General features: G+C 40.1%; 1 protein-coding gene across 2 annotated transcripts in view; it reads right to left on the reverse strand.

Moving 5' to 3' along the window:
• The window catches only part of AMMECR1 (AMMECR nuclear protein 1), a 105,101-nt gene that overhangs the window by 35,597 nt on the left and 48,540 nt on the right, over positions 1-20,964 (reverse strand). The window contains exon 3 of one of the 2 annotated variants that reach the window (XM_067304323.1): positions 6,840-6,950. The exons of the other annotated variant lie outside the window; for it this stretch is intronic. Within the exon in view, the coding sequence (XP_067160424.1) occupies positions 6,840-6,950 (111 nt within the window). The remainder of the gene's footprint in view (positions 1-6,839; positions 6,951-20,964) is intronic. 2 annotated transcript variants of the gene reach the window in all.

Here is a 20,964-nt window from a genome sequence, read left to right on the forward strand (position 1 = left end):
GTGTCCTAACAACCTCCTCACAGAATGGCTTGTATGCTAAAAGCTTATCTAATTTTCTGCAACTGCATCAGCCCAATAAAAGAGATTACACCTCTCTGTACATCCTACCTCACTTGCATCCTAGAACCTCATGATTAAAATGCTTTCAGACACCAACTGCAGAAGCTTACAGAGAATGTTTTCTAATTCACATGATGTCTAGCTATGCTCGACAAAAAATCACCTGCAATACTCCTCCTCCTGTTGCTGATTTTAATTGAAAGGCGCTAATTTGTAAGAGAATTTTTTCCCATTTCCTGAACTGCACTTTGTTTTCTTTTGAGGGATAAAAAATAGAAACCTCACGTGGCTCAGTTATGACAACTGTTGAGGACTAAAGGCAGAATCCATTTAAGCCTGTAAGCAAAACAGAGAATGACAGCTACCTTTGTAAGTCATTTACACACAAAGATAAATCAGGCACGCCACAGGCCAACAGGCACGGGCACTGGACCTAGAATATACCAAAGAGTAAAACCACCTGACAGAATAGGGGCCTCTCAGCTATTTTGTATTTTGTCAGCTCCCAAATCCTGCGGCCATGCAACAAAATACCTTCAGCATGCCATATCTTTAGCCCTTGTGCTTTACCTCTGAGTCACGATGAAGAAGGGGTCCAAAATTATGGCTCATGAAAATTGGTTTAAGTGAATCTACCACCTTGATGCGCACTTGTTGTTTCCTCAGGTACAATCCCAACAGCTACTCCCTTCTCCCTTCAGAGCAATGTTACAAGGTTATAGCACCTATGTATGTTTTTCCAAACCTCTTTCAAATCTGGCTTTGGCTCAGATGCCTCTCTCTCTCACTAAGGAGTTTTAGTGACTAGGGCTTGCTATAGACTGACAAGAAATCCTCAAGCTTAAATCACTCCCTCCACTGTTCTGACCACACGATGACGACTCTCTGCCTTACGCTCGTCACCGGAAGGTGACCATTTCGTTGTGACATCCTGAATTACCAAACTTTCAAAGCAGCCCGTGACATGGATTAGCAGAGAAGCAATCCTGCGACTTCTTCAGCATCCTTGAAGAGTCAGACAGACCTGACCTGGGCACAGGGAAAACAGTTCAGTACCCCAAGCTTTAAGAATTGGTTTGGTACCCCACTTCCTACCTCCACAGGAACACCAGATGCTCTAAAAATCACTCTTAACCACAGATACACCAAGGCAGAACCCCGAAACCGAGCAAAGGGGTATGTTGGCGTAAGCAAAGGACACGTACTGTGACTGCTCTCAAGAGCCTGAGGAACCCCAGCTGCACTCAAAGTCTCAATGGTTCAAAAGCCTTTGAAAGCACGTATTGCACTTGCCTTTATAGATCCTCATATTTTATAGGCTGCACCCAGCTAACAGCTTACCAACTAAATGGCGTAATGAGGGATAAATGGGAATCCAGAGTTATAAATTCTAGATGGCTATCGCCACTGGCTTCTCACATGCTTCATGGACGCAGCGGTTATCCATACATTCAAACAGATACAAAATTATGTTATCACAGCTCTCCCTACACAGCTTCTCACCTTGAGATTCTCCATCTGTTGCAGGTCATCCTATAGCAGAAGTACAAACCATGCCCTCTATCTCATTAAAATGATCCTGAAAACTCAGAGGCAACCAACAGGTACTGGAAATGCAGCATCACTGCCGTCCAGCTTTCCCGTGGCATATCTGCTTTTCAAAAGAACGTACAAATGAAAAGGAAGTAACAGAAGCAGCATGATGCTTCTTGGCTTTAAATTTGGTGTTGAACATACTAGAATAGCAAAACACTGGCAAGTTCAGGCTCAGAAGAGTACACGCTGCTCTCTGCAGGGTCTAATTTTGAAAGTGACAGCGTAAGTTTCTGCTCACAATTATCAGGAATTTTTTCACTAGCGGCCACCAGAAGCAAAACAGCAATAGAATAGAAAAGGCAGACTTTCACGAGCGATCCATTATAAATCATAATCATAAAATAGGACACCCTGAAAAGTATTACCAGTGGGCAACACAGAAGCAACAATGCACTCTTGGATATTACATTAACTGCTATTGGCAGGAATTAATTCAGACTATGCCTTTGGTGAGCATGAAGGTCACAACAAAAGTGTCAGAAATACATTTATGATCTGTCCAGTTCAAAAATTATGATCATATACACAAACACTGCTTTGCCCTGGGTCAACAGCAATGACTATCTACACTCATAGCCACACTGCCTGATGGTAAAGGCTTTATGAAGTTAGCACTGGGTTGTGGGAGAAGATGTAGGGAGGCTGAACAAGACTATAATTACTAAGATCAAATTAGAATAAAAAAAGAGTAGCAAGTTCAGCTAAACAGAGAGGGAAGCTGCCCTCTCTATACAAATACTTGCCCATAATCTTTACTAAATAAGCCCAGCAGCTACATTGTGATCAGTCATTCAACTTTTCTTTTTCTTTTTAATTCTTTTTCCTCTCTAAACTTTACCCCTTAAATAACTATGCCATACTTCAGTTATGCAGTTGGATGTTTAACTTCCTGGTGCGGAACAGGAGGAACAAGCCAATGTTTTTCACGGAGAGAAGGAAGGAGATACGCCAGCAGCAAGGATTAAGACTCCTGAGACTGCTGGCGAACACAGGGCAGTAGCTGATGTTACTGGTAGCCAAAAGCCTCATATAGAATACACACCCAAGTTCAGTTATGAGAGAGCTGGGCTGCAGGTTTCATTTCCTTCAATTTTATATTACTCCTCCCAAGCGTCTCCCTTTGTTTGTGTTTGCTGACCAACTACACCCATGGAAGCAAGGCTGAGTAAGTCTGAAGCCTCTCATGTTTCTCTCAGGTGGCAGTGGCAAGTACAACATGCAACAAAAAGACCAATTACACCATAGACAGATCTATGCTAGTCATAGAAAGGGTGGGTTACATATTATTTTAAAATTTAAATCCAAATTTCAGTTATTACGTTAATCCATTTAAGGCTTGTGATCCTCCAATTTTTTTCTACCGCTCTCTTGTATGACAGCAGGTGTCACATAATCGGTCTTCCTTTAGCTGCCTCTTCTCTACTTTTTCCCTGCCCAGATATATACTCTAGCCTTGACAGGATGAACCAGAGCAGAGTTAAAACTTGCATAATTTATATTCCCGTACTCGCTAGATCCAAGCTTAAAATATGACTTCAAATTATATGAAACAAGTGAACAAAAAAATAAACTAAAATGAAAAAATATAGGATAAGAAAAGCCATCTCATTCAGCACCTCAAGTGTAAGAAAGTAGGTCTTTAAAACTTCAGTGCCAAACCTAAGTCTTATTGCTGAACAGAATACGAACAGAATATGAAAAATAATTTATCAACCTGTTCTGAAATGCTGTGGTAACCTGCTTCCAAGTTCAGTGTATTTTCTTGAAGGAGCTGTAAAGCACAAGGTATTTTTCCATAATCTGGATTGGTTTATTTTACACATTCAGGTGGAATATTCGATTCACACATGCAGGAAGGACTATTTTGCCCATGATAAGCTTCTTACATCCTAATATACAACATTCAATATTGTAAAACAATCTGGAAAAGGACAGATTTATTTTTATCTAACTTCCTAGTAAAATTCTGTGAAAAAAATCACTAAATGTGAATCTATATTTTCATAAAGTTCTGCAGAGTATTTTAATAATGTACTACTTCTTCCTCTGACATAACTGAAGAGAAAATTGAATTCCAACATGTAGATTTTCTTAGGAACACATTACCAGCATTTTTAACTATGGGTATTCTCATCCCTCCTCACGACTTAGGCAGATGTATCCAATTAATGATGAATCATTCCACATAAATTTCCTGTTTAGAACATGCTGGCAATACCAGCATCACAACCTACAGAGCTCAAAATGGGTGAAAAAGACTCTTTTGGTCACATAACACCACCATTTTTGTTTAGAGATCAAAAAAGTTTTCTAAACTGGGGGGGAAGAAGGGGGCGCAGATCCAAGAAAGAAACCGTTCACTGCAGATTCCTAGATGAACCACCACTACACTATTTAAGAGAATCTACAGTATTGTAATTAGTGAAAAGCAAAGGGAATCAGCAATACTACTAGAACTAAGGAAATCTGATTTACCACGATGCTAAGCATTATTCAATATCTTTGTAATATAACCTTGCCTGCAGGAAACCTAGGATGCCTTGATTGCTAAGCACCAGGACATTTAGCTGTTCATCTATACCATGCTGAACCAGCTGTTCTTCTGTACTGTTTTACTCACTGAAAGTTGAGCCACAATTCCCCAGAAGGTACTGAAAAAGATAAGCATAAACTAGACAGACAACCTGGCTCTGTTTTCCCCCCTAATCTTCAGAATAATTGAAGAAAAATGCCTCACAGCGTCAAAGTAAGACGAAGTCAGAAGAACACCTGCCTTCATCAGTTCCATTTTCTGAAGCCGATAGTCCATTCGCATGCTGCCTGCTTGGTTGATTGATTTTGCCTTGCAATACATCTGAAAGTTTTTCTTCACTTTCAGGAATTGTCTCATCTTCCACAAGAACACTATTGCCCACATACTGTTTGATCAAGTTATAATGTCCCAGTTTCTGATCCCTCCTAGTGAAGCCTGTGGAGCTCCAAACCGGGAAAAGTTCATAGATGTTTCAAGGCTGCTTCTATTATTCCTCAAACCTTCTCTGCTGGAAGCTCTGTAGCCGAGAAGACTTAACGCCATCAAGGAAACTGATCACAGGTATCTCTCTCTTTCTTTTTTTATATAATGTTTGAGATAAAAGAACATTTTGGGGGGTATATTTGGATATGATCTTAACATTTTAATGGTCATATCTGAAGTACTTTTTAAAAAAAAAAACAATATGAATCATTTTTGGTCTGCAAAACAGACATGAAAGAGGTTCTCCATAAAAGGTAATAACATTCAATATGCCATTAAAGATAATCTGTTAAAAAATTTATGATATCATAAATAAAGATTAAAAAAAAAAACTTGGTATGTATTTTCTGATTTCCTTTCCCTTGAAAATTATTAACTACAGTGAAATTCTCTTCTGATTAGCAGGAAGTTGCTGTGAAAGCATCCTCTGGATAGCCTAGTATAACCTTCCACAGTATGTGGCCATCATTTAAATACTGCATTTAAAGTATTTCAGTTCCTTTCACTTATGCATCACTTTTTGTATACTTCAAGTTACAGCTTCTAAAATTGGAATGTGGTGACAGGAATCTTTTAAGCATTTTTAAAATTACGCAAGAGTACAGCATCACTTGATTTGTGAAAATCAAAGATTTATGAGCAACACTGCTGTTTATATATTTTAATATACCTCATGCAATTGCAAGGTTAAAAAACCTGTCTAATTATTGAGCTTCAGGAGTAAAAATTTATAAAAAGGTATCTGATACATTTGCATTTCTTCCTTACTGTATTTATCATTTTGCAAGACTACTTTTTTGACTAGTCATCTTCTCAGTCTTGGAGGGAAATTTTCCGTACGAGCTCACTGTTCTGGATATGGCACTGTAAAGTGCACACTTAAATGAAAAGCTCTCTGGAGCAGGCACAGGTTGTTTTTCCCTGACTCTGCTCCACTAATGTTTAGGCTTTTAGGGTATTTAATCTTCAACAGAGGAATTCCTTTGAATTTATCTGTATAACTACATGAATATTATACATATTTTGTAAGCTTCTTCTCATTGACCATTTCGAAATGTTTGACCCTTTTAAAAAGGGCACAAACAGAAATATTCCAGATCACATAACAAAACCAACATGAAGGTAACTAGGTCTTTCAGAAGCTTATAAGGAACTCCAGGAGACGAGCAGTTGGTTTCTTCAAGCCGAGCAAATAGAAGCATGAAATGAACTTCAGCTCGCAACAAACTAGCCAGACTTGTAAGAGAGAACATGCCCCATTTTAATATTACTCAATATTGGGACTGAGAAAAGGTGTTTAACAGCAAAGAGGAAGATCCTATATTGGAGGAAAGCCTCCAATCTAAAGCAATCTGGAGGTACCAATTATTTTAAGTGATGACAATTTTAGAGATCTACACATGCCAGAATGTAGTTTCTATTTTAAAGCACTATAAACAGTCTGTTATAACCAAGTGAACAAAATGCCATTGATTCTTTAGAAAATAAATTTTAAAAACTCTTAGAAAAATCAAGTACAAAGCTTACTAATAGCTCTAGTGATAAACTTATTAGTTTTCACTCTATGCAAAGGAAATGGAACAATATTAAGGTGAATGAATTTAGGTGTAGATCAAAAATGAAGGATTATGCTGCCAGGGAGTGAAGGATTATTATCACTTACCTCCCTCATCCAGAAGCTTCCCACTCAGGGGCTGAGATGTATCTGAAGAGTAACATGTAATGGAAATTTGTAGCATTAAATTAACTGCAGCTGATTGGAAGCACCTGATGGAGAAGAGGTGAGAATACCTGCTGTTTTAGAAGCGTGAATAGGATAATCCCAAAATCTGACTTTCTGGTCTTCTGCCCTGATGTTAACTATTAAGGTTAAATTTTGACTGACCACTGGAGAAAATACTACAATAGTCAGTCACAGTAAGTACTGGAGAGTAGTATTCCAGACCAATAAAAAGAAAAAAGGCTCAAACTATGGTCTTTAACTGAAACCATAGCCTCATGACACCTGTAGTCAAATAACCAGGCAATACATTTAGCATCAAAAGAGATACAAGTTTTCATTGATCAGTACAGTGAAAGCCAAAAAGACCAAACCAAGACACACCTATTTGTCTCCCCAGTAGAGTACTTAAATACATAAATCAAGGCTACAGAAGACAAGTCTTACCTAGTAAGTGTGTACTCCCTGAGTCCTGAATGTAGGTTCATGGCAGAAAAAGTACCTATGCATCCACGCAATCGTTTATCTCGACCAATCTTCCACGTTACAAACAGTGGGCTGTTTTAGGGAAGAAAAAAAGACGTGATCACAGAAGCAATATTGACAGACCATGTGGAATTTCAACAAGTGTCCTTCCTTTTAGGGCAACTGGGACCCAATCTCCAAAATAATTGTATCCGAGTGGGCCGTAGCATTTAGAAGTGTACTTTGCTATTCTTTTGACTGCTCTAGAAATGTTGCTTATATAATATTGGAGAAAACAAGACTCCTGGAATACTGAATAGCCAGAAGGGGACTCTTTCTGGCAGCTGCCATGGTATTCTGGATGTCCCTGCCTGTTACCCATTAGCATTCTACTGTGAATGGAAAAAGCCTCACCTTAGACACCTACACATAATGAATCCTGCATAGAAGAGAAAAACAACTGTCATGCTAGCCACCCCTCCACCTGAACACAAACACCTGGGTCCTTAACACTGTTGGCAAAAAACTACCAGAAATACTTGAAAGACAAGCTAGTTTAGGAATGCTCTCCAAACCTAAAGGAGGACCTGAACAAAGGAAACTCTTCCCACGAAGCCCAAGTCATCGTCGGTTAGTGTTCACGAATCTTAGAAACAACCAGGAGTGGAGCAAAACAACGAGTAAGTTGAATACATCTCAATTTTATAACAGTTACAAACAAATACTTCTACAATCAAACAACTTGGAGCCAAATCAGATACTAAGCTAACAGGGAAGACACAAACCACACAGCTTTGGGGAACCAAACTTTCCCTTGCAGTTCTGTAACACTGTGCCAATATGCAAGCATCAGAAAACTACACAGTCTTGAATTTCTCAAGGAAGCCCGCAGAGCTCCTGGACATCCAGCCCTCTCAACTCTAATAAAGATTTCTAATCCTGACACAAACAGGGATCCACAGAGAAGAGTATAAGAAATTTGCTTTTTTTCAGAAAACAGACAAATCACACAGTGAATTACATGCACACACTTTCCCTTATTGGGGAAGCTTAAAAAAAATGAAAGAAGAAGAATTAAAAAAAAAGATAAAGATAAAAAGGCATTTCTGTTAAATAACTTGCCACAGGGCATTCCTCATCACAGACAGGTTCATATTTCTGCAGCTGATATAGCTGAGCATCCCAGGCTAAGAACTGGCATATGCAAGGGCAAGGGGGAAAGAAATTGTGAGGCACCTCCCCCTTGAATCCTAAACAAGGTGTTAATCTGAAATAAATCTCGTTTGAATTTTTGTGGAAAGTCATAAGCGATTCAGGTGTAAACGTATGTCATGCCCCACACCAAGACCATCGCGAGGCTGCCGACAGCAGTGAGGTGCAGCTCTGCACTGAACACCCGCACCCATGCGCATCTCCTGCACGCTTAAGGGAGCTTGGCTGACTTCTCTCCAAAACTATTTGACTGGGCACTGCTCTCCAGCACTGTACACCTGCACAAACCGTTATGCTCAATCCATCTGATTTTTTTCTAGCTTTTTTTCCCCACATAAACTGTCCTTACATTAATTATTACTATGAAGACAGAAAGGTCCAACAGGAGGTTAATCTCTGGCTAGCATTTGAGAATCAGGAGATTATAAAGCAAACATAATTACCACATGTGCCTTGAAGGAGTGGAGCAGGTCCAAAAGCATACACATATCCAAAAATACTCCAAAAATTCAAGTTGGCTGCACCCCCAAAAAAACAAAACAAACCCCCCCCCCCCTTCTATTACTATCTGCTGGAAGCAAGGAGCAAGATAATGTAACACAACACACTGTAAAACAGCCTCTGGTAACTGTGTCTTGCCCAACTCCTCCTTTTGAAAGGCTGCTTAAAAAATAAGTTTCTCCTTACTCTGTGAAAGGGAGAACTTACATCTCTAGCTACATTTAGATTCTTAAATTATACTAAGGCAAAGAGCTTTAGCATATCAGCCGCTCAGTCTCTGCACAACTGCATGAATCACTGCACAGTGAGAGAGAGATGGACATGCCTAGGACAGGTCAGGGAGCGTGTGTGTGTGTGTGCATGTAAGGACAGCTTCCCTTTTCTCCTTGCATCCCATTAGCTTTGTCTGCTGTGGCACAAGATCTACACCATGTGATGGGGGTAAAGGATACAGCTCAACCTCTACAGCATCAACGCAGCAGCATCCAGTCCTCTCATAACTTTCCAGAACAAGTTGTTATTGCCTGCTGGTAGAGCAGCTTCCTCCTTTATTTGATTAAACTGGATATGTCCCCTTCTTTCAGCGATGATGAATAGAGGAGGAAGCTGGAGTCATATCTTTCTTTTGGAGTTCCTTTTATTTATGTTCTTTGGGCTGTTTGAAAAAAATGAAGATCATAAAGCCAGAAACGACTGTTACCTCACATTTGGTATAATACAGCAAAATGAAGGCTGAAGAGGCATACAAATTCTATTACGCTGTTCCTTCCCCATTCAGTTCAACAAGTGGCATTTGACTAACATTCTCAAGAAAGATATCGCAGTTCACCTAAATAACATCAAGAAAATTATTAGATTGCAAAGGTACTGAGGACATCCTATCCCCTTGCATAGAACAAGCCTGAATAAGATTGAAGTTGGACCTCAGGATTTTTTTTTTGACCTGTATCTTTGGATTACGAGATTTATTAGTGTTAATACACTTAGTAGAGGGCTAAAATTCAGGGGAACATATATGCATTTACTTTCTTATCAAAACGGAATTCCTTCTAGGATGCATTGCTGCTGCAACTTTAAAAGAACAATGTAAGAAAACGTCCAGAGACCATCACTGAGTGCCAAAGGGATTACTGAAATGTTTGCCTGTTCTTTGAAGGTCCTTGTCAATGAGTACCGATAGAAAAAGTAAAGGTTAGATAGCTACATAATTCTACTACTATTAGTATAAACATACTAATCATACTAAATTTTAAACCTCAATCTGTCAGGTAAACAAACCATCACTGGTAGTTCTACATGCTGTACAACATATAAAATCTGACTAAAGATGTTTTTCTAACATTTCAACTTATGTATTTCCCTGTTCTTGCCTATCCTTCCCCTAGGAGCCATTAAAGGTACGGACATGCCTACATAGAAGACTTAAGTCCACTGAACAGAATTACTTTTCTTAATTACCTTCACAGATGTCTTCAAGGCAAGTGTAACGTGGACCAGAGGTTCAGAAAAGTCAGTGACCAAGAGGATCTAACTCTTAAGATTCAAGAAATAAGGCCGGAAGGCACCTCCAGGGCTCCAGCTCTCATAAAGAACAACTACATCATGTAACTCTGTTCATAAAACATCCACAATCTCCTCCTTAAAAAAAGACTAGAAACAACAGGGACCAAAGCTCCCAAGCGAAAAATTAGAAGGCTGCCTCAGAACCTCACTACAGCTCAGCACCTCTGGAAACCTTCTGATTTCCTGCCTTGATGTATTCCCAGCCTGCTTGTACCTAGTTATTCTTGTGCCAACATTGTCCTTTAAATAGTTTTTTCTTTTCCCTTCCAGGTTATTGCTCCCCAAAGTATTTATAGAACGAATTTGTATGCTTCTTCAGCCTTGACTTTGCTGAGCTAAACAGGCTGGGTTCACGCACGTTCCTCTTATAACAGGATCTTCCCATTTTGATCGTCACAGCTCTTCTCTGCATCTCTTCCAGTTTAAATTCGCCTTCTTGAACATCAGTGTCCACAAGCGTACACAGTATTACAGAAGAGGGTCTCACACCACCATGAATGCTGCCATCTCTGAACTAAAGACACTGACCACTACGTTTTAGGATTCCTTTTCTTAGCTTGAGTCTCACAACCTAACATAAAGTCCAAGTCCGTCATTCAAAGCTTTACAGAGAATTTCTGTTCTTACAGTAAACAAAGAAAATAGAAATATAACTCTTTTTTTCCTCTCTCTAGAAAAGAGCTTGTCTGGTTTACATGAACAGGTTTTCTTCCTAGTGATGTTGTTCTGCTTTCTATTGGCATCCTTGGTTTCATCTGTTTACCTATTTTCTCCAAGCTTGGACTGCTTTTCATATATTTTAAAGCTAGTAATAACCCACAAATAAACTTGCCATCTAACATAAGCCTCAGATCTCAGATTTGCAGCACAGTGCCAAACTCCACACAGATAATGATGTCAAGAACAGCTAAGCAAATATGTAACGTTTCAACTTGGGGGGGGGGGGGGGACAACCTATTTTTATCTGTTATCTGTTTTTTTTTTTTTTCTTTTTGGAAAAAAGGTTGGGTTTTTTTGAGCAACATATTGTTAGATCTAAAATGAAAATTTTCACCTCCAGGCAGTTGAAAGGAAAGCAACGGAAGCAAAAAGCTTCAGTAAAAATCAGCAGCGGAGGCACACGTGGTGCTCAGAGTCCCTTTTATCCAGTGACACACGGCTAGGATATGCATCACATGAGGAAAATCTGAGTCCTCATTTTGCCTGAAGAAGTTTGAACCCACATATCCCACAAGAATGCAGGACTATATGTATTGCTCTCACCTTGCTTGCTGAGGCTTCTTCCCAACCCTGTATGAGGGTTGGTCTTTTTTTTTTTTACGCATTCACCAGCGCGGGTGCTGCGCTTCCCTGGGAGTGCTCTAACAATCAGCTTCGAGTCATCCTCTTTCTTTATTTAGGGTGAAGCGTTTTATTAAAAAGCAAAGTAGCTCCAAGCCTGGGATTGAGCCCTCTTGAGACAAAAGCCTGGGGAATTCCCTTGTCCAATGGGTCACCCAGCTTCTCGCCGTCGCACTGGGAACCTCTGGTTTTCCCTGCTCCCAGCATTAACAGGAGCACTACAGAGCTTCCTGAATACCCAGGGGCTGAAAGAAACCTTTTTCAAGTTGGTGGAGGATGCTTCAGAGTGTACAGAGGCAGAAGAAGGGACCAAATCTAGACTTCGAGAAGCCTCTCTAAAAATCAATCATTCCTCTTTCCTAAGATTCTGTATTTTGAGATTTTTTTTTTCGTTTGTGAGCCAAACACTGAAAAAATATTTCCATCTAGAGCTATTTACTGAAGTCAGAGCAAATTCACAAGTGACCTGAAGATGATAAACTTTCCATCCAGCCGTTGCCTAATTTACTCTTTACTGAAAAAATCTTGTCCAGCTCTAACCAAAACAGATCTTGTAAAGCAGAAAACTGCTTCAATAATTTGCTACAGGGGTTGTCAGACAGCGCTCTATGGAGAACCAGTTGATCATACATTGTTCTTTCCTATTTTCAGTTGCAAAACTGAATTAAAGAGAATTAAAACGCAATAAGTGTTTAAATTAATATTGCTTCTTTATATACAACTGCTGTTGTCAAAAGAAGCATACACAGCTGCAAGTAGAAAAGCAAGATGTCTCCCTGACAGACTACTAAGATATAGTCATTATGCATATATCCAACACCCTATTTATCCTAAACACTGACCTTAAAGGCCAACCAGAAAACACCTCGCTGAAGCACAAGAGCATGGGTCACCCGATGTATGAAAAGCTTCTCCTCCTTGTTATGGGTAGGGAGAACAAGAAAGGGGAGAGGAGGTAAGACGAGGGAAAGGAAGGGTAACAGATGAAGAATACTTCTCTATATTTATAAATGAGAGTGGACTTTTTTGGTTTCACTTGAAGACTCACAAGTAATAGAAAACTTGTAGGACTTTAAAGTCAGAAAAATTTAATTGGATGAACTGAGAGGTAAAACGATATCTAGACAGATGTTATAATAATTGTTACTTAACCCACCACCTTCAGTAACAGGGGAGTATTTACAGGCCGAATGTTAACTTGGCATCCCTGGCTGTAGGATCAGAAGCTTTAAAAATTCAGCACCCTCATCCCTTTATAAGACCGGGGTGCTTCTGCTTTAGTTCTCTACTCCACGATACTCAGGATTTTCAGGCCACAACATACTAAGAAAGTACACGTTGACACACTGCAACAGGAACGTACAGAATCAATACATTTCTAAACAAGTTACTAAAACAGCATCTTCCTCTTTGCGTGACAAAAGTGAACAAAGCCATCGTTCCTAAATTCTAGGAATTTTAGCATTTACACTTTTTTACTTAAAGCTTTCTCTATTTTCTTAGCTGGAATCATGCTACACCTTCAAACAATGCAAACCATTTATGTAATATTGTTTCATCAAGTTAGTTCTAACTAAAGAGAAAAGAAACTGAAGTTTATCATTAGAGCAGCCACATAAGACCCCTCACAAAAGCAATGCCAACCTTCTTCAGGCTCACCCAGAGCAGGCTCCCTACTAACTGATGCAGTCTAGCTGCTGCTATACTCTGGGCTCTGGCGTTTCCAGATGTCACAATTCAGTGAGCTAATTCACATTACTCAATAGAAGAGAATACAGCTTTGCAACAAAGGGGATGGGATCATGTACACAGATTTCTTTATCAAGGACATCTTTACATAAGCTCATGAGCACAGGAGGGGATGGATATGTTGAAAGTCTCTAGTTTGTGATGAAAGGGGAAACTTGATGGATGATATTATGGAGCAGGTCAACAAGAGCAAAAAGCTGGTGGTTGACTTGTGCAACAGAATCATACAGATACGCAACATGGTCAGGGAACATTTCAGCATGCCAGGTATAAGTAGTCTAGCAAGACACAAGAATACCAAGCAAATCCTTGGAATGTGCTCTGGTGGCTTTTTTTTTTCTCCTCTCTCCTTTTCTTTTTTCTTTTTTTTTCTTTTTTCTTTTTTCTAATAATTCAGAGGGTGAAAATAAATCAAGGCCCTTCTATACTTGATTCTAATAGTTTCGCAACCATTTTTTTCCCATTTGGACAGCAATTTAGGTGAGAGTGCCAATGAAAAGAAGGGAGTTCATGAATCTGCAAAGGGAAAGAAGCAAGAACAGCAAAATAAAAAACAAATTCATAAAGCCAGACTTTGATAAATGTAGAGAATTAATAGGTAAGATTTTCTAGGAGACAAGAGTAAGAAAAGGAAGAAAAGAAAGAAAAGTCAGTAGTTCCTCAAAAGAAATTAGACTATGGGCACAAGTGCAAGAAAGACTGCCAAGCACATCAATAGAGCTACTTGGCTAAATAACAAGCCCTTCACACAGGCTTGAAAGTGGAAATCAAGTCAGACTATTAAAAAGGAATAAAGAAGAACAGCAAAACACAGAAAAACAGAGGATAAAGATGATCAATTTGCAACACGACATACAAACATCAATGAATATAAAGTAAAACAAGTACCACATACGGCTACAAGTCGAAAGAGAAAGACAAGGAAATTGTCTTAACTCAGAGGAACAGCTCACAACAGAAAATGCTAAGAAAACCGAAGTGTTTGGTGACTTTATTTTGCTTCAGGTTTCCCTAATAACATCAGCTATAACCATGGGACCAAAACAAAACCAGTAAGAAAAGGTAAGATGTTGGGATAGAATAAGAAAAGAGACAATTTAAGCAAAATAGATATTTTTAAAACACTCAAAACAAGCTAAAATTAACCTTAGCTGTACTAAAGAACTGGCTGAAGCAATCAGAACTAAAATACCTGTCTTTGAGAATGTATAATGAGGGATGAGATGCCAGAACACGGGAAGACATGTTCCCAAAACCTGGAAAAAAACAAAAAATGACAAGTTTTTTTTGTCTGGCTGGGTTTCAGGAGGTTTTTGTTTGTTTCAGTGTAAGAATATTGTAACAAAAACTTGTACAAAGCAAGACGAAAGATAACAGCCAGCAAGCATAAGCACATTTCACATCAAACCAATCTTGCCTTCTGTGACAGGTAACAGGCCTTGCTGAATAGGGAGAAGTAATACATGTCATATCTTGACATCAGTAAGTTTTTTTGCCTTTTTTTTTTTGTCGTCTCATAAGCAAGACAGCGAAACGTGGCCTAGATGAATTACCTACAACTTGGGATCAAAACAGAGATCTTCACCCAGCATCATTCTACAGAAGTTTACCCTGCGTCTGGTATTACTCCTCCGTCTAGTATTACTCAAGGTTTTCATTAATCATCTGAATGACGGCAAAGACAATAGGCTTAAGACACTTACACCACAATGGAAAATACTACAGAATTTAAGAGGACATTTTCAAATTGGAAGACTTGCACGGGGAGGGGAAGAGGGGAACAACACAGAATGCAACTTAACAAGCCCAGTTTTACACTTAAATGGGAATAATCTAACTACAGACATAGGGAACGTGGCACAAGCGAACCCTCTAAAGTGAAAGGATCCGGCCTGTACAGGAGGTGAACTGGCAACTCATGCTACTGGGAAATAGACAAACAAACACTGAATATCCAAACAAAAACAGCATGTTAGACACTGGTAAGGCCTCAGCTGGGGACATAATGTTAAGATGTTGAATAATAAAAGCATCTAGACAAGAGTAGTAGGAATCAGAGAGCTGAGAGACTGCGACCTATGAAAACCGATGGAAAGGACTGGGGTTTAGGTTAAAGACGACAAGACCGAATAGACACATAACTGCTTTCAAATATGGAAAAGGCTTCTACAAAAAAGGTGATGGAAGTAATCCATGGTGGATAACTCAAGAAGTAATAGAATTAAATTATAGCATGAAAAATTCAAGATAGATATTAATTTAAAAAAACCCCAGTGGTAAGAAACAAGTGCTGGGACAGAGTGCCCAGGAGAACATACAGCTGCCATCAGCAGCGTATCCTTAAAAGCTTCCAAAACAGACTGCTGTCAGAAATACTGTAAATATGTTTGATCCAGCCCTCTGACAAGAGGCTGGACCAAATGGCCTCCTGATGTTTACTGCAGACTTCTTTTCTGATTCTGTATAAGAGAACAAAGGGACGATTCATCTGCAAAACTATCTGTTGGATTGTGGGAGAGACATTTGTCATCGCAAACCTCCAGGACTGGAAACAAAACGTCCAAGAACGAGCACGGTTATCTCAGACACTTCTGTATGTTTACCTCTATGTAGCAGCACTACAGAAATGGAGAGAAAAAGGAGATGCACACCATGATCCATATTCTGAAGACCAGAAAGCAGTGATTTATTTATTGCTTAAAAGCAGATACGGCTATGTGAGTAGCTTCAGCAAAGTTCAAAGTGTTATTCAAAGTTTACTTCGGTGCTTAAGCACTTTCTGAATCATGAACAGAAGCCAGTTTCTTCAGCAACTTTAGCTAGAAATTCAACATAGTGAAGATTTACAGAAGCCTATGGATGATCTCTTTCTGTTCTAGAAGCCAATATCAAGAGTCTTTCAGGGGAAAGGGTAAATGTTACTTTTTTCCCTTAAAATTAGCTTGGCTTAAAGACTTATTTTAGTTTCTCCTTCAGCCTGGTCAGCCTAGATGCAAACAAAAAGCTAGTTTTTCCAGTACAGTACCACTTAACACATATTTTGACCTGAGTTAAAAAGCACCACTTGCTTGACTACTCTCACACAATAGGAAAATGAATTAGTTGCCAAGTAAACTGTCTGAAAAGATGGTGCTCTGCCCATGCCTGCGTACACAAAAAAATCCCTTACCAGGATAAGAATTTCACCTAGTGAAATTCATGAAGACTGGAGTGTGTACAAAACCCACGGATTTCCCCTAACAGGATGAAATTAATTTTGCAATAACATTCCTCTTTCTTGTGGGAAATGAGCAGATTTCTAAGAACAGTCTCTGCTGCACTGCTCCCACAACACGTTCAGTCCAGGAACAAGGTTCGGCCTTGCGGGACGATCTGAAGACAAACATCGCAAGGTAGTGGCTTCAGAAGCTGCGAAGTCAGCTCCGCAAATTTTTCTTTAACACAAACATTAACACATTTTAAAACAAAAAATGTATACAATTACTGAAAAAGTCATCAAATATTTCTAAGAGCATAGTATATTCTCTCAGTCATTCTCAACACTAAATGATCAAATGAGCAACTCCTATAAAACTATCGTATTTCAGAAAGAAGCATTTAGAGATTTCTTTCTTTACTCATATAACAGACAGTATATTTGGTGTTTTTCTTGAAATCGTTACATGCCCCAGAAAGATCAGCTTTGCGATCAGAACTTGAACTGTTAGGTGTGAATTTGTTAGCAAGTGCTGCTTATCTAAGCAGCTAATCTGAAGGAGGGCCAGAAAGCAGCTACCATTTTAAGAAAATCTAGTTTAAACAACAGTAGAATCAGAGTTAAAAATGAGAGACATGCTTAATGGTAGGTCATTTTCTGCGGTGAGCCGACAATACTTTAATCAAGAAATGCATTTACTTTAATAAATTTCATGCAAACAATTTAAATACAACCAGATGATATGGCTGTTCTAGCATGATGCCAGTTGAGGCAATACAGGCAGCACTCCAGAAAAGAGAAGGTAAAAGTACCAACTTATAAGAAAAGAACAGAACTCTCGGATATGCCTACATTAGCCTCTCAGTCAGACACAAGAAGCCTTTTTCTTACACCTTCGCCCTCCAGCCCTCTTAAGACAATCCACCAGCTTCATGAAACAAAGTGAGTTTCTATAATACATGTTGTTTGCTGTTCACTTTTTAAAAATAAATATTTACATATAACAAAACCCAGTACTACTCAGAAATCACAAAACTTGGTGATGTAGGCTTATTTAGTACTGCTCAAAAAAAGGTCTGAAGACTTGCAGTTGCACAGAGAAACGAACCTGCCAGTTAAAGCTACGTCCTAGGCAGGCACAGGGTCAGTGCTGAGAACAAAACCTGCTTTCCCCATCCCTGTATTCACAACAGTTTTAACCTTGCCAGCCCGCAAGTGAGACCGAACTGAACCTACAGGCTTGCAGCACGATACAACTGCGCTTTCAAGAAACAGCCTTCAAAGTCACCATATCCTCCGTAGCGATGTTCTTCGGTGTCACACGGGTGGGAAAAACAAAGCTGATACACTGGTTAATCGGACCACACCGCTTCAAATTTCAGCGCTTCCACAGCTTTCCAGCTGCAGCGTCTGGTCTGTGTAGCACGTGCTTGACCTCTCACTGCGGAGGCTCCCACAGGCTCCCGGTTTCCACAGCCATTTGTCCACACAACAAGCTCTGAGAACATCAAGCAGTTTCCTATCTCAATTAGCAGATATCAGGTTTATACATCTGGATAGCTGCTAAATCATTAAGTTAAATTAAGTCACCTAGAATTGAGTATCTTCATATCATCAATCCCTACAGCTGTCCATTAGCCACTAAGCCTTCATTTTAAAACTTGTATTTTTAAGGCATTAAGATCAAGTGAGTGATCAAACACAGATGTCTAAGCACTTAGGTAGGAAAGGGTTCAGCCAAGGCTGGAAAAGTTCATTTGTCCTTAGAAAGCGGAGAGTTTTGGGACCCGAGCTCCCAATACAGCAGGGTAGGTTTTTCTGCTTTATTTTCTAAATTAAACCTTAAAAACATTTTTAGCCCATAGGGCTGTAGAAGCAGCTTTCCAAATATGACCCGCGTATTAGCCAAGGCAATGTTACAAGAGGTTATTCCAGCACCTCGGCGGACAATCTTAGCAACAGCAGTGCTAACACAGCCCCAGTGTTTACTATTTCTTGTCAGAAACATGCATGCAACAGGGAAACCATTAGTCACCGCAAATTTAAAATACTTTTTGCAATGATGAAGAACAGTGGCACGAAGCTGTCATCCACACAAAAGAAGGGAGGGGAGGACAAGATTTAAGAGTAGAGATGAGGAGAGGAAAAAAAAAAAAACAGGTAGAAATAAAATTGAAAATCCCTAGTTTCTCCTGTAGGCTCTGGGAGCAAGGGACTGGGGAAAAAGGCTATTTCATCTCCCTCTGAATGCTGAATAGAATGAGTCCACTAGCCTTAAATAATAAAAAATAAATAAAAAGGAACCAGCAGGAAGGGACAGGGGATGACATCCTCTTTCAAACCCCTCGAGGGTGGCGCCGAGGCCCCTCGCCAGGGCGTTATCACAGTCCTTCCGGTGATCGTGGACACCATGATCGCCGGCTCTGCCACATTCACCTCGGACTAGGCAGTTTAGCCTTCTGTCCTGTAAACTTCTGCTAATCCTCCTGGAGTCCTGGCCAGCCTGGCAAACGTATCAACGGCTGCTCCTCAGAAACAGAAACCCTATTTCAATGCCCTAAATCACTAAACCGGGGAATGATCAGTTTTTCCTTTTCCAAAGGCGCCTTGTTTTTCACATGTTCATGCCATGTAAGGTGCCACGAGTGTCCCAGGACAGGTCTAGAGGGAGCAAGGTAGCTTCAGGATGGCGATCATGGCGCTGGCCCCGGGCACGCGTGCTTATCTGGGCAGTACAGCGCCGCGCACACGGAAGCGGATAGCACGGCTCTGCGCTCAGGCGAGTTAATTCCGCCTGTTCTTACGCACCAGCGCAGGAACTGCCGCACCGTGCGTTGCTCATAGCGGAGCCATAACCCCATAACACCCACCCGCTGGCACTGCCAACCTCAGATGCAACCCGAGGTACGACAGAGCATCCCAGAATGGAAATAAAAGGCCGAGAGCCCGGCCTCACTCAACGAGCGCTACAGAAGCGCGGCAGCGAGGCCCTCGCTGGTACCGCTCGAGGAGGAGGTAGCGCAAAGCGGGCGGACACGGACTCGCCAGCTCCTGCCTCTCGCCACACCGTGCTGGATGCCAGCCTCCTCCTGCGAAGCCAAGCGTCAGGGACGGCGCTGACGGAGGAACCGCAGAAGCTCATGTCACTACACGGCGTCTTGCAGCACCGGCAGGACACCCATGTCTCCTCAGAGCCAAATACCCTTGGTACACACACATGTAAAACACAGTTGGGTATTCAAGAACTGATAAAGTGCTTAACTCCTGCCTCCAAATTCTGAGCTCCTTATGCTTCAAAATTCATTTTTCTGCCCATTACGCTCTTTTCTGTATTTCATATTCAGAGCATCTTCTTATCCTTTTTTCCCTTCCCCCCTTCTGCCACCTTTTCCATTTCTGTCCTTCCCTCCATCTTTTTCACCCTGAGATCCACCTCACCTTGTCACTAACTTGAAAAGAGGGAAGGGGAAACACAGTAATAATCAGCACAGGTTATATAGCACATCACGTGCCCATCATGGGTCACTATGGGGTTGAGGTCCCTCTCCCTAAATATCTCCCTACATGCTTTCATAGATTCTGGAATATATAAAGCAGAGATAGACTGGTCCTCAAGCTGTGTCTACTGCAAAAAATCCCCTTGTTCTGATTAGGACCTCTGGAGCATTCAACATGTTCCCAAAAACTCAACCAAAAAGTTATGAGACAGCAAATATTGAATTTTAGCATGTAAACACGAAAACTCAGCTCCTCTTACCAAAATGCCACTTAATCTTTCAAGACTGTACAACATGCTCACTCAATGCATCTACTGCAAGGAGCATACCATCAGATAAACCTTTCCTCTAATGCCAAAAGCAACCATGAGCAAGCATCAGCAAATTCAAGGTTATTAAGCCACCATAATTTGTAACATTTAATAAAAATTATATAACAATATGTATGTTTACATTATAAAGCTGTTCACATTTATGCCATGACCTACTTAAGCAAATTGTTTTTCCCCAATTGCGCAATTATGAACCAGAGCAGAAAAATCAGATTTTATAAGTATGAAGTTAACAGATCAATTGAGTGTCATTACAAATTATTAAAGTTATTATTTCAAAGTCTGCACACACCTGATTATGACTTTCTTTGGGGCATATTTAAATACTCCTAAGAAATATAATCTTGCTTCCTGACATCTTTTTTGTTAGACATACACTAGACTTCTTTTAATCAACTCTAACTTTGTATTGCACATTAAAACAATTAGTTTGCTGCAAAATAATTCACAAAAACTATTAAATCAAAGCTGGTATTTTCTCCCTGGCTATACCTGCCTTCCTCATACCTTAGAAAACATTAAGTGATTGCATGCTCCCTTTTATAACAGCAGACAGACAAACCAAGAAAATGCTGCCTTTGATTCAATACACAGTTTACATCAAACAACTTTGGCCACATTTTAAGGATTTCAAACTAGATAGGCCCCAAAGCAGTCTCCAGACCCAATATTCAGAGAAACTGAGCCACTTACCATCATATGCTGCTCAGTTTCTC

This window comes from Apteryx mantelli, chromosome 13 (assembly GCF_036417845.1).
Source record: "Apteryx mantelli isolate bAptMan1 chromosome 13, bAptMan1.hap1, whole genome shotgun sequence".
Lineage (NCBI taxonomy): Eukaryota > Metazoa > Chordata > Aves > Apterygiformes > Apterygidae > Apteryx > Apteryx mantelli.